The 13,808-nt window shown below is 53.5% G+C and overlaps 1 protein-coding gene across 1 annotated transcript in view; it reads right to left on the bottom strand.

Moving 5' to 3' along the window:
- The window catches only part of WNT9A (Wnt family member 9A), a 57,159-nt gene extending 51,555 nt beyond the window's left edge, over positions 1-5,604 (bottom strand). The window contains exon 1 of the mRNA XM_068176158.1: positions 5,401-5,604. Within this exon, the coding sequence (XP_068032259.1) occupies positions 5,401-5,495 (95 nt within the window). The 5' untranslated portion in view covers positions 5,496-5,604. The remainder of the gene's footprint in view (positions 1-5,400) is intronic.
- Between the last annotated feature and the right edge of the window lie 8,204 nt (positions 5,605-13,808).

The following is a 13,808-nucleotide window of genomic DNA, read 5'->3' as shown; positions in this document are numbered from 1 at the left end:
CTTTCAGCAGGAGACCAGAGTCCTGTGGATTCCTGGTCCCTGGTTCTGCATCACCAGTCAGGCTAAAGGAAGTCACCAGCCTCCTGCTTTGCCAGGTATCCACTCAATATCCCCCTAACAACCCATCTTCCCTCTCCAACGTGTCATTTACAGCACCGGGAAAAAGAAAAACACAGTATTTGGACACGGAGGCTGCAGCAGAGCTCATCATTAACCTGAGTTCAGAGAGGAACAGCCTCAGGTGAGGGAAACTGAGGCACAAGACAGCGGTTCCAAAATGTCAAGCAACGTGGTCAGTCCACTACTTAAGCCAAGAAAACACTAATACTTGTCTGAGTGAATGCTGCTCCATCCTTTGCAGGCAGGAGGAGCTTCCAGGCACTTCCCAGCCTGATCTGGGACAAATCCTGCTCCCCAGGGATGAAGATACAGGTCTGGCACAGTTATTTTTCCAAATATTCCAGGCTTTGTCACCACGCTCGTGGCGCCTCATCAAATCCAGTGCCACTTCCAAGCACCTCCAAAGCAAATGCTGCTTCTGGGCACGGGGCTCCCTTTCCAAAGGAATGGAGGTTAAACACTGCTTTGAGTTGACCCAGAGAGGCCAACTTTGGGAGCCAAGCCAGGCAGGACTCACAGCAGTGACAACTCACCCAGCTCCAAAAAAGCAAGGGAGGAAGGAAAACAAAAAAAAAAAACACCCACCCAAACCAGGCAAACCCTCCCAGTTTTCCAAGGAAAACCCCAAACCCAGCAGCTGAAACCCCGCGGAGCCGCGTGGGAGAGGCAGAACGCGCGGCTCAGGGCGGGATGGCCAAGCCGTCCTTTCCGGGCACTCCAGCTGTGTTTGCCTGCGTGCCGCATTCCTGCCTCGCCAGCCAGGGCCAGGTTTTGTTTTTTTGGGTTGTGCTGGGAAGCAGCTGCTCCATCTCAGACACGCCAGAGCCCGGCGGGCGCGCCCGCGAAGCCACCGCGGCCTGGCCACGGCGCGCAGGCCGCACGCGGCCCCACACCACCCTCCAGTGACAGCCACGCTCACGGGAGCTGCCATCGCCCAGCGTGGCCCACAGGCTGCAAAAACAGGGGCGGAGATGTGGGGGTGCTTTTATTGCAGGTGACATTCCAGCTGGCGCTGGAACTCGCGGTGGCTTCGCGCCCCGCTCAGGAACCCACCCCAGAGCGCTCGCAGCGCCCCAACAGCCCCTCCAAGTCCAACGTCCCGCTCTTTTCCGAGTCTCTCCCAACAAAAAATCACACCCTGAACCATGAGGTTTCTGTCCTGCGGCAGAGCAGGGCACCTTTTCCGCACCTGCCAAAGGGAATAAAAATACACGGCGCTTCCCACGCTGCAAAGCCCCAGCGCGGCTCTCGGGAGTGGTGTGTTGGTAAATTAGGGCAAGCTATGCTTCCCCTCCCTCCCTCCCTCTCCCCCCCGTGAGCATTTGAGGGTTCCTGTTGCCTGCGTGCAGGGGACAGATCAGTTACATTTATGCAGAACATTGCAATCTGTCAATATAAACACTATGTAAGCATGAGCCACTTGTAACATTACTACTGTCTTGACAAGTGCTTGCAGAAGGGGCAGAGCTGCTGGGATCCTTCTGCTCCCGGAGGGAAGGCAGAGCAAATCCCAACTGGCAGGAAAAACACTTCCAGCGAGAATTAAAAAAAAATATTTTTTATTTTTTTTTTACAAAAAGAGGTGCATCAAAACTGAATGAGACCCCGCAGAAATAGAGAGGGGTTGATTTATGGCCTGGCTCACCTCAGATCCACGGATCAGGCAGCTCAGGAAAGCAGAAGCTCCTACGGGCTGGTTTCCCTTCCCACCAGCACAGGGCACAGCAGGATTGAAGCTCCTCAGCCACCCTGTCACCCCCCAGCATGGCTAATTTTGTCACTTGCCACTTCCAAAGCCCAGAAGTGCAAGTCCCAACACAATTCCCAGATGCCGCTCTGGCATTCCCACCACCCCCAGCCACATTTGAGAGGGGAAAGGGAGGGAGGGAAGGTACCCATGCCCAGAGCGTGTCAGGCACCGGGAAGGCAGAGCGGGGAGGAAAAGTGAAATGCAATGCTTTCTCAGGGATCCCGGCAGCCTGGGGCTGCTGCAAACTCCCCCCAGCAGCAGTTGGAATACGGTGCAAATTAGTGCTCAGACAGCACTGGGGCAGCCAGTGCATCCCGGCAGGCTGACAGCGATCCCGAGGCAATGCCTCCCCCTCTGGTGCAGCCTCGGCCTCTCCCACAGTCATCCCAGCCCAAAATTCAGCCACCCCCATCATCATCCTCCTCCTGAGGGGCAGCTCTAAACGCACAAAAAGCCCACAGGGCTGTGTCCAGTTTTGCAAGGGTGCTTTTTTCTCTCTGTCAAAAAGTTCCTTATCAGCCAAGGTTTTGGAGCTGTAGCATCACCACATCCCTGATCCCTGCAGCCAGGCTGCTCCAGCTGTTTCCCAGGAGTTAGGGCTGAGCCAAACCCTCAAAACCCCTCCTGAGCAGGTGCCTGCAGGGTCTCAGCTCTGCTCAGCATCACTGCAGGTGCTGCTCCTGGGCAGCAACCCCGGGTCTTGCTGGCACCTGCTCCAGGGAGGAGGGCAACAACACCCAGGCTGCCAGAATTCCCCTCAGAAAAAGGGAAAATCTGTCTCTCCCTCCACAGAGAGACACACATCTCCCCCTCCACCTTCATCACATCTCCCAGTCAGACAGCCTGGGCATGGAGCAAAACAGCAGCAAGAGCCCCACCTGCACCACGGCTCCAACTGCCACACATACTGCAAACTCTGCTTCCAGAGGGCATTTATCCTGCTCAGCCGCTTGTGCATCCCTCCAAGGACACCAGAGCCAGACTTCCAGGGAAGCAGCAGCGTCCAGCCGTGGTGTCCCCAGCCCAGCATCCCTTCCTGCCGCCCCCCGGGACAGGCACAGACATAACTCCATGCTGACACAATCTCGTTATCGTGTAACCATGCCCCATTTCTGTCCCTGGGCACTAATTCCCCACCAGGCCACACATTTGGAGACATGGAATTCTTTCCCTGAAATAAGACATTGGGGCTGGGGGGGGAAGGGATCATCCACAGCTGTCCCTATCCCCCTCCAGACTGAGGAAGGGAGCAGCCAAGCTGCAGCCACAGCGTGACATCTGCTTAACACCACCTCACTCTGTGCCCCACCACCTCCTGCACAGGGATGCCAGCACCCAGAGGGGCCAGCAGGCCACCAAAAGGTGGCTTTGGTGATGCCTTGGACTCAAAAGGAGCATCCCTTTTCCCTGCCTGGAGGGTTTTAGCTCAGGTGATGCAGCCAAGTTGTTAGCAAGGATTTATCAGAATGAACAGATGTGCTGCCTCACCTGGAGCAGCTCCTTCATGCACGTGGCAGAAGGAAAAAGATCAATACCAGCCTACCCAGGGCACTTGCAGAGAGAACTGGGAAGTGCTGCAGGAAGATCCAGCTTTTACCAGGTGGGATTTCTTTCTTTATCAACAGACAGAAGGCCACAGCGAGGAGAGCTCAGCTCTTCCACACACACTTGTTGGATCTCACTGCGGATTATCAGGAGCTGGGATCTCAGCACTGACTATTCCCAGTGTCCCCAGCAGCTCTGCAAGTGCAACCTCTGCTCTTGGCAGAACAAAGAGGGGATCAGCTGCTCCTTCGCTGGGGCTTTAACCAGAGACAAGGAGGCTTTGCATAAGCAAACTCCACTGCACACCACAGCAGCCCTGGAGTGCACATCTGGCTGGGTGCACATCTGGCAGCATCTCCTCTCCCCTCCTCACTGCCAGGGAGGGAGTCTCAAATCAGAAACAGCAGCTGTACCAAGACAGAGAAAAACCCAAAGCGGTCAGGACAGACAGCAGACACTGCCCTTGGCTCAGAATGTCCCTTCTAAAGTTAAAACCTCTATAAGCCAAGAGAGAAATCCCAGAAGGAACGGGAATAAGTTACCTGCTGCTCCCGAGCAGATACCACCACGGCAGGGATTAATAGGGGAGTTACAGCCAAGCTCCTTCCAAAGCCTGTCAGTCCCCAAGGCACAATTCAGCTGCACAGTGCCGGTGGTCCTCGGCAGACACATGAGCTAACGGGCTGGGAACAGCCCTCTGCACACTGCCGAGGGAGAAAAGGGCTTTTCCTAAAAACCTGCACACACAGGACAGGCTGTTTCCTTAGAAAACCAGCCCCAGCAGCAGGAAGTGAAACGGTTCTGGAGCTGGAAACAGAAGATGTAAGTAGCACTGTTTGGAAAACTTTGCCAGACCACAAGCAATGGACAAGCCTCAGCACCAGGATTTGTTTTACTGGAAAGAAGGGGGGAAAACCTCAAGTCTGCTAAAACATTCTCCAGGGCTGGTCCGGTGGCTCCTACCAGTGGTCACAACACAACATCCCCAAAAAAAGGAAAGAAAAAGAAGAAGAAAAAAAAAAAAAAAAAAAAAAAAAAGAAGCAAGAATCATCACTGTTGCGTAAACTTATACCGAAATCTCTTTACATAGGTGCTCGCGTCAAACTTCTCTCTCAAACCGACAACATTTTGGGACAAATGATCTAAAATTAAGGATAAGCGGCAGAGACACCGCAAAAAGCACAGAGGGGAGACCCCGCATGGAGCTGAGGTTCCGCGACGCGGCTGTGGGGGGGCATTGAAGAGGAGCGGAGGAGCGGGTTGATTTGGCTGGTCCAGCTCACCGCACAGAGCCGGGACAGCGGGACCAGGGGGACGAAACCCCCGGGGTCGGGGTCGGGGTCGGGGTCGGGAAGGGAGCGGGATCCACCTGCGCGGCGCGCGCCGGGCCGGGAGCGCCCCCTGCCGGCCGCGCCCCGCCCCGCGCACAGGTGAGCGCCGGGGATGCGGAGGCCGCGCAGCGCCCGCACCCGCGGATCGCCCTGAAAAACAACCGGCAGCGCCCGCCTGCCGGCACCTGGTGTTGAAACCCGCGCTTTAATTGCGGGGAAAAAAGGAGTTTTCTGTCAACGTGCTGCGGCCGGGGCGGGCGGGCGGGGGGGCACAGCCCGCGGCTGGTGCGCTACAGGTCCGCTCCGTGCGCGTCACCGCCGCGGGGACCGGGGGAACGAAGCGCTCGCTCGCCCCCGGCAGCTCCTGCCCGCGGCCCCGGGACGCAGCCCGGCAGCTCCCGGAGAGCCCGGTCCCGACGGGCAAATCTGAGGGGATTCCCGGCGCCCGGCTGCGAGCGCTGGGACGCGGGACAGCCGCGGGCACGGCGCTGTCGCTGTCCCGGGCCGGCTGTCAGCGCCCGCGGGAGGGGATGCCCGCACCCCCCGAGGGACGGAGGGTGCCCGCAGGCGCACGGCAGCATCCCCTGAAAATCCCTTCAGCATCAAAAAATAAACTCAGGCAAAAGTTAAGCGCAGGAGCGGGGGGCACCTACCCGAAGTAGGCGGCGGAGGGCCGCGGGGCGCAGGCGAGCAGCCCTAGGAGCGCGCAAGAGGAGAGCCATCCCAGCAGGACGTGTCCATCCAGCATCTTGCAGCGGCGCCGGCGCTGCTCATCTCGTTCCCCCGCCGCGCCCGCTGCGGCCCCGCCGCCCGCCCCGCTTCTTATAGCGCGGCCGGCGGCGAGAGCCCGAGCGGCGGCGGGGCGGGCCGGGGAGGGGCCGCCGGGGGGGCGGGACACGGAGGAGAGGCGGGCTGGGACATGGGGACACGCCCCGGGAGGAGGGACGGAGCGGCGGGGCGGAGAGAGCGCGGGGGAGCGGGGAGACGGGGATTGGCAGTGGGGTTCACTGTAAACAACTTGACAATTAATATTAACCTTTTGCTTCCACCTCAGTTTCCTCAGGGAAAAACCAGTCATCGGTGTTTTCCCACCTGTGAGACAAGCAGGGAGTATATGTGGCCGGTCCATTAATAAGTAATTTTACAATGCATTCAGATCTTGGAAAAAGTATTCAGAGTTTACTGGAGGAGTTTTGGAAGAATCCTCCAGTTCTAGCTCCTAGCTCAACATCATTTCCGTACCTTTTCAACAAACCAGCTGGAATGCCTCCTTTTGCTCCTCAGGGCTTTCCATTTCTCCCTCCACACCCACCTCAAGAAACAAACCGAACAATGGCACCCATGCCCATTTCTGAATCTGTTTCTTATTCTGTGATCGCGGGGTGGTGGGACACGGCTGGGTGGGAAAGGGGTGAGAGTGCAGGGGGTGAGGGAGATGGGCGGGCGGGAGAGGGATGAGTGTGCCAGGGGTGGGTGTGCGAGGGATTGGCCTCTGGGCAAGGGATGGGCCAGGTGTGCAAGGCGTGGGTGCTCCAGGGGTGGGCAGCTGGGCAAGGATGTGGTGTGCAAGGGCTAGGTGGTCGTGCAAGGATCGGGGCATTAGTGCAAGGTGTGGCACATCTGGGCAGCTGTGCAAGAATCGAGCAGTCGTGAAAGGGCTGGATGTGCCAGGGGGTGGGCAGCTGGGCAAGGGGGAAGTTTGCCACATCTGGGCAGTCGTGCAGAGGTTGGATGTGGTAAGGCCCAGGCGTCGCACGCTCGTGTGCACACCCACACCGCTCTGAGCAATGCAGGGACGCCGAGCAGCCCGGGGGGGGGGAAACAGTTAATGCCCTAAATGTCACCCTTTTGGCCGGCAGCGTTTTTCCAGGTCTGTCCATGTCACTGTCATCGTCATCCTGGAGGTAATTCCAGCACCCGAGAACAGGAAGGTTCCCCTCCTGAGCATGTGTGTGTCACACTGCTGAGCCACCCCGTGTCCCCGTGGGGACAGGAGGACACTTGGCACTGGGCTCTCATCTCAAAAGCCACTGTCCCTGGGGTTTAAGAGCTGTGCCCAGCAGGTGACATTTGGGTGCATGATGAGCAGCAAAACCCTCGGGTGCTTGGAATGGGGTCATCGGTGTTTCTGACCCCCAGAGTCTGTGGACAGACCAGTTCAGGAGCCACACAGAGGGAGAGATAATGGGGATGAACCTTTTGTCCTGGAATAGCTCCTGGAGTGACACTGGGAGCTCGGTGAATTTATTCTCACCTCTGACTGTACCCTTGAGCATTTCCAGTCTTCCCAGCACTGTGCAAACTGTATGGGTTCTGCTTATTTTTGGGGTGAGAAGGAGAAAGATTTTTTTTTAATTTTATTTTTTAATGCTTAAAACATCTCAGCCCAGCTCCTGACCACATTTTTGCCTAAACAAAAGCAGCCCTGTGGAAAAGCACCGTTCAAAGTTTCCCACATCCACCTGTGCATGGGATGTGGGGGCTCCCACTGTGGCTCTACATCAGCACCCCTTGGGGTGGAGGCTGAAACTTGCTTGGAGTGGGTGTCACATCCATTCCAGCTTCCTCAAATCCATGTGATTCACTATTATCTGGGAATATCTCAGTTTCCTTCTCCCAGTGAAGTGGCACCGAGTCAGCCCCCTGTGGGTGCTGGGGTTCAGAAGCCCCATGGGCTACCACAGCCCGGCAGAGGCCAGAGCAATATTTCATTAAAGCCCCATCTAGAGGCCTTTCCTGGAGGAGAATTTGGGAGATAGGACCAGTGCCAGGGTTATGCTGAGTGTCCTTATCCTGCCACCCGAGCTCTTCCAGCTTGGGAAAAGGCAACGCAGGGTTGTAGGTGGAGGCCAGGACAAGCAATGTTATCACTGGGAGGCTTTTCCTGAGCGTTTCTCTGGTGGAAAAAGCAGTTTAAGAGTCATTTTCCGTGCACATCCCCAAGAAGCTGGTGATCCCAGCACGTGGAAGGAAACTCCAGTTCCCCCAGGCAGCCCCGAGGCAGAGCTGTGGGTCATGGAAAGGCAGTGAGACCCTTGCTGTTACTCATTTTCTCTGCCCACAGCGAGGTGCTGGATCCGAGGCGATGCCCTGGGCGTGTGTGACTCTTTCCAAAGCGAGGCAGCACCAAAAATAGTCCCCACTTCTGCTTCCAGCCAGGGAAAAAGGGAAGCCCAAGCAGGCAGTGACTCCTGCAGGGCTTTGCTGCTTGTCGTGCCTGGGGACCATGCATGCAGCATCTTCCTGGGACACCTTTGTGGCTTTCAGATCCTTCAGGAATCCCTCGGATGACATAAATCTCGGTGTTTCTACTCAGAGCAGTGGCCTTGGGCGGTGTCCCCGCAGCCACCGACAGCAGAGGGCAGTGCCACATCGGCGCAGTGCCACGGCTCTGGAAGTGGGAATTTTTCTGTCCGGGATGGAAGGGACACAGCAGAGGCAGAGGGAAGCAGCCAAGCACCCAAGGAGTTTGGTGGTGTAAGTGGCAATTCCAAAGGGTCATAATTGTTTTCTTTGGGATCAAATGATGCCAAGTGCAAGGATAACACTGGATAAGGAGCCCCAGAGTTGTTGTCACCTCTGGTCTGGCACCAGCACAAACCCTGTGTCCTCCCCCTAACCCCGACCCCACCGTGGTGCTCCTGGAATGTGCTCCTGCAGGCAAAGCAGTTGTGGGAGTGACCTGTGAGGATGCAAGCCTGGCATCCTGCACAGGGTCCCGACATTGCATTCCCCGTGTCCCTGTCCTGTGGGTGACACCGTCCCATGGCAGCTCAGGCGCCAGGATCTCAGCCAGCACTGCTGTGTCCACCCCAGCAGGCTCTTCCCAGGGGGACCTGGAGGGTGACTTCAAGTTTTCCTGCTCCATGAGTCAGCTCTGGAGCAGGAGCCTGCCTGAGGCTTCCCCATCCCAGAGGAGCCCTCACTCCCATCCGCGTGTTTTCTGCAGGAATTCCAGCTCACCATTTCTCCAGGGCTTCCCTTCCCTCCCTAAAGCCTTGCTCCACGTGTTTTTCTCTGCAGTGCAATATTGTAAATGCAGATGAACCCAGCGGGAAAAAATGCTGATGTCTGATTCCAGTTCAGAAGGCTGAATGATTTCTTTATTATAACTATGCTATAATACATCAATATACTATTTAAAGGAGATACTAACACTACAGACCTACTTTTCTAACTACCATATCTAACTCACAACTCGTGCCCCTCTCTGAGAGTCCAGCCACAGGTGGATTGGATTGGCCATCAGCTCCAACAATCCTCACCAGAATCCAAGCAATCACCCCAGGTAAACAATTCTCCAAGCACATTCCACATGGGAAAAACAAGGAGCAGAAATAGAAATTGTTTTCTTTTTCTTCTCTCTGTGCTCCTCTATGAAAAAATCCTGAGAGAGACAAGAATGTGCCTGCCACAGTGCAACACCAGATTCCACACACCATCCAACACTCCCTTTGGAGAGCTCGGGATTTTGCCCATGGAGGTCTCTCTGCATGAACCCAACCTCTCCAGGGCAGCGACTCCAGCTCAGCAGGGCGACTGACTCACAGGAGGGTGAGAGGGAAGGAAAATACCCGTGAGCTCATCTCGCTCATCCCTCACTGCCAGTCCTGCATGGATTCCCCACCAGATATTTGGCAGCAAGTCCCAGGTTGGAGTAACCCAAGCACGGCAGGAGAGGCGGGGACCTCACCGGGCTTGGGCTGGGCCGGGTGTCCGAGGCCGTTCCCGGGATAGCTGAGAAGCCTTCAGCGGCGTTTCCTCCCGGCAGATCGCCTCCGAGAGGAGCCACTCACATTTCCCTTCCTCAGTTCCCTGAATTAGAAGTGGGCCTGGCATTTCTCTGCCCTCCGGAGGGAGGCTGAAATAACAGACAAGAGCCGGGAACGCCGCCTGCCCACAGGACAGCATTTGTTCCAGCAGGATCACACCCTGCACCACCTCCTTTAATTTAGAGACACTCGTTATTATAGTGACAATCTTTGTGATAGCACCTTGTGTACTTCACTGTACACAGCAAACAATAAACAAAGCCGTCAATTTTTTTTTTTTCCGTTCAAGGGAGAGGGAGAAATGGGTTTGTAGAGAATTCTCCAAGCCTGACAGGAGGCTCACACAGTGTATGCATCTGTGTGCAAACCTTGAGATAAGAAATGCTGACTTAGAAATGCCATGGAATAGGACAGACATGGCTGAGAGAGAAATGGAGCTAGAAAAACGTTTCAAAGGATGGCCTTGCAAATAAGACCAGATACTCTGGAGAAACAGAACTAGGAAAGATGCATTGTAGTAGGACCCACGAGGGGTAATTCTAGATGATTGGCTTTGGGCATTTCCAGCATGGTGTGGCTAAAGCTGATAGGCCAAGAAACACTTGTAGTGTATTGTAATTAGGAAATTGTTGGCTTCTGGTTGTGATGGAGTGAATTATAGCATCTGCATTGTCTCACCCTCCACATGAGACTGAAAATGGAATAAAAGTTTTTAAAACGCCTCTCAGTTGCCCCAGCTTAATCCAACACTCCTGCATTTACAGTCATTTTTTCACCATCATGTGGACTTCCAGGGTGTTTCCTCCCTTCAAGTGACCACACATGGACTGGAAGCCACATTCCTGCTTTTTTTCCATCAGGAGTCACCCTAGGGACAGCTCTGAGCTGGAGCCAGAGGTGGTGTTATTATACCTCCATCCCTTCCTTGGGCTGATGCCTCAGGTTTGAGCTTTTATATTTTCAGGTCCTGTGCTGCTTTAGTGTGTGGGTCTGGGCTTCATATCAGGGGATGGTGAGCTCTCTGCACAGAGCAGGGAGACAAAACAATTCCTTCTCCAGCTGGGCACCAAGGACAAATGATCCAAATCTCCGGCCCAAGAGCACAAACAACGTGGGCTGAAGAGAGAAAAACAAGCAGGATGGGACTGCATGGGCTAAAGCTGGAATGGGACAATGAACTCCAATGTGCAAATGGAGCAGAACTGATCACAGTGAGAGCCCCCAGGAGCAGTCGTGCATTTTGGGACCATTTTGGTTCATCCAATGAGGAGATCCTTTTAATAAATCCCTACTTTATTCTTTAACTCTGTCTAGTCTCTGTCTCTGTCTAGGCTGTTCTAGGCCAGCCTTCACAAGGCATCAGGGTCAATAATTCTGTGGGGTAAAATTGTGATCAAAACACCTCCTATCCTTTCAGCTGGAATACTGAGAGCCAGGCTGAAAGCATCCCTGCTCCCCCAGGGCTCTGGATCGTGCAAATCACTGGAATAAGGAGTGGCATGGCCCTGGTTCCCTGTCATGCCCCTTCCCATTCTTGTAAGTGAAGAAAAGGCAATGGGCCCGTTGCAGTGTTATGGAAAACAAAAAGCAAATTACAGCAGTTTTCTGACTCTTGCCATGCAGAGCAGAGCTGGATGGAGGAATATGTAGGGGTATTGTAAGGCTGAGTGTGTCCCCTGCTGCAGAAGGTGTGGAGCCACCAGCTTTGCCCTCTGAGATCCATCTGGGATCCCTCTGGCATCCATGGACTCAAAGCCGTGCTTCTTGGGCTGCACATGTTCAATTTCCCCTCTGTAAATCTACCCCAAACAGGGAAATCTTTTGGGAAAAGACTCAGCCAGGGCACCAAGGTGGTCAAAATGCAGCAGAGTCCCTCAAATCTCAACAAGGTGGAGGTTTCCCTAAACCTCCCTTCCCTCAGGGATCCCCTCCCTCAACTGATTTCAGGACACACAATAAAACACTTTGAAAGTATCTCATGCAAGAAGAGAAAGGGGTGATTTTTAGGATTTTTTCCCCTTTCCCTCTAATTTAGGAAGCTGTCACTTCCAAGTTAAACAGAAGGAAGCACCAAGTCCTCATCTTTTTTGCCTGAAGTGACCTTGAGGTGCCTGCACAGATCTTCAGAGAATCGTGGAAGTGTAAAAAGGTTGGAAGGGAGCTTAAAGCTCATCCAGCCCCATGCCTGCCAGGAGCAGGGACAGCTTCCACTATCCCAGGCTGCTCCAAGCCCTGTCCAGCCTGGCCTTGGGCACTGACAGAGATCCAGGGGCAGCCACAGCTTCTCTGGGAATTCCACCCCAGCCCCTCCCCACCCTCCCAGCCAGGAATTCCTAATTCCCAATATCCCATCCATCCCTGCCCTCTGGCAGTGGGAGCCATTCCCTGTGTCCTGTCCCTCCATCCCTTGTCCCCAGTCCCTCTCCAGCTCTCCTGGAGCCCCTTCAGGCCCTGCAAGGGGCTCTGAGCTCTCCCTGGAGCCTTCTCCTCTCCAGGTGAACATTCCCATCTCTCCTAGCTCCAGAGCAGAGGGGCTCCAGCCCCTGGAGTGTTTTCATGACCCTCTTTTTCTCTCTTTTTGCTTCTGTTAATGTCCAATCCTTCTTCTCTGGTAACAATGCACATTTCTTTTCATTGATGCTTCCAAGAGATGGCAAATTATTTTTTTAAAGTACCTAAAAAGGGATTTTTTTTTTTGCCTCCTGCTTCCATGCACATCCTTCATGAGCTGTGCTCTGCTCTCGCAAAGCTTTTTCTTCATTACATCCATGCCATCAAAACAACCTCTCTGAGCAAACCCAGGCAGGAATTCTTCACATGGAAATCACCTTTTTGCTGGTAATTTCATGGAGAATGATGGACTTTATAGTCTGGACCAGAATGGTTTTTAACACAATTAATCCCAGTGCAAAATCAGCTCCGTTTTGTCTTTATGGCAACCAGACACATCAGGAATGAAGGAATTTTGTGAGGCAGAGCTGCAGGAGGGATTTTTACGTTCTAAAGGAGCAGTGCCAAGGAAGCAGGGGCTCTTCCCACCTTCTGCCTGTGCTGTAAAACACATGGATTAACCAGCCATTATTTGAGGGATTGCGATGACAAGTGGAAAATTGTCATTTCCTTATGAAAATCAGGTGTAAAACACAGACCTGGATTTGTGCACAGTGAGGGAGAAGCCCCTGTGTGAGCTCAGCACCTCCTCTGAGCTGATTAATTCTACTCTAGACTAGAATTAATACTGAAACCCTGAGAGATTCCCCAGCTGTGACACTTCTGGGCTTGTTGGGGACATACTGGGGGAGCGACTGGAAGGGGGAAATGAAGAAATAGAGGTTGTGGGGGCAGGAATTTGGGGAGAAGAGGGAGACTCAAGGGTTACAGGGAGGGTAAATATCGCAATGCAGATCTGTAGGGGATCTCATCAGCTCTGCTCCTTCAGGACCTCTTATTTACCTCAGCCCCAGGGTGACAGGTGCCCTGGTGACCTGTCCCTCTGTCTTTAAGGTCACCCACCTCTGTCCCTCAGGGACTGGTGGCAGTGTCCAGGGAGATGCCCCAGTCAAGGCTCTTTGACCTTGAACATACATTAAACCTTTTAACACACGGTCCCTGAGAGGGGAGAGGAGAGATGAGATAATGTGGGGAAAAAAAGGGAAAGGAAAAAAGGGGAAAAGGAGGAAAAAATGGGAGAAAAAAAGGGAAAAAATGAGAAAAAATTTTAAAAGGGAAAAAAGAGCAGAAAGGGGGGAGTAGAAGCTGTTTTTCTGGAGTTCAGCTGTCCCTGGCTGTGGTCACTGCTGTCACCTTGGAGAGAAGTAACAGAAACCTCTTTAAATCTCTACAAATTCATTTCTGGTTGAAGTTTGGAAACAGTTTCCAACCATCTCTGTTGTCCGTGGGTGCTGCATTCTACCATGTTTTTTTGTTTTTTTTTTTTTTTTTTTTTTTAAATCCCTCTAGTTGATTACTGCTCTGATAAAATAATCCCAGTTAAAAAATCCTCTCCCCATTGGATCTACTGGGAAGAAACATGGGATGTTTAATCAGTTTTTAACACAGCAAAGAACAAAAAAAAATCCCAGAAATAGTGGATGAGGAGCAGGTTTGGGCAGTGCTTTCTCTCTTTTTCTTCCTTTTTTTTTTTTTCGTTTGTTTGGTTTGGTTTATTTGGTTTGTTTGTTGGGTTTTTGTTTTGCTTTTTTAGCAGTGAATTTTCTGGGAATGGAGATTGGCAGGGAAGAGAAGATAACCAAAAAATCCACATTGAAATTGTGTGGGTGGCACAAAAG

The sequence above is a fragment of the Anomalospiza imberbis genome, chromosome 1, assembly GCF_031753505.1.
Source record: "Anomalospiza imberbis isolate Cuckoo-Finch-1a 21T00152 chromosome 1, ASM3175350v1, whole genome shotgun sequence".
NCBI classification, from domain to species: Eukaryota; Metazoa; Chordata; class Aves; order Passeriformes; family Viduidae; genus Anomalospiza; species Anomalospiza imberbis.
Note: the sequence above shows the minus strand (reverse complement) of the source record. Positions and strands in the feature narration are given on the sequence as shown.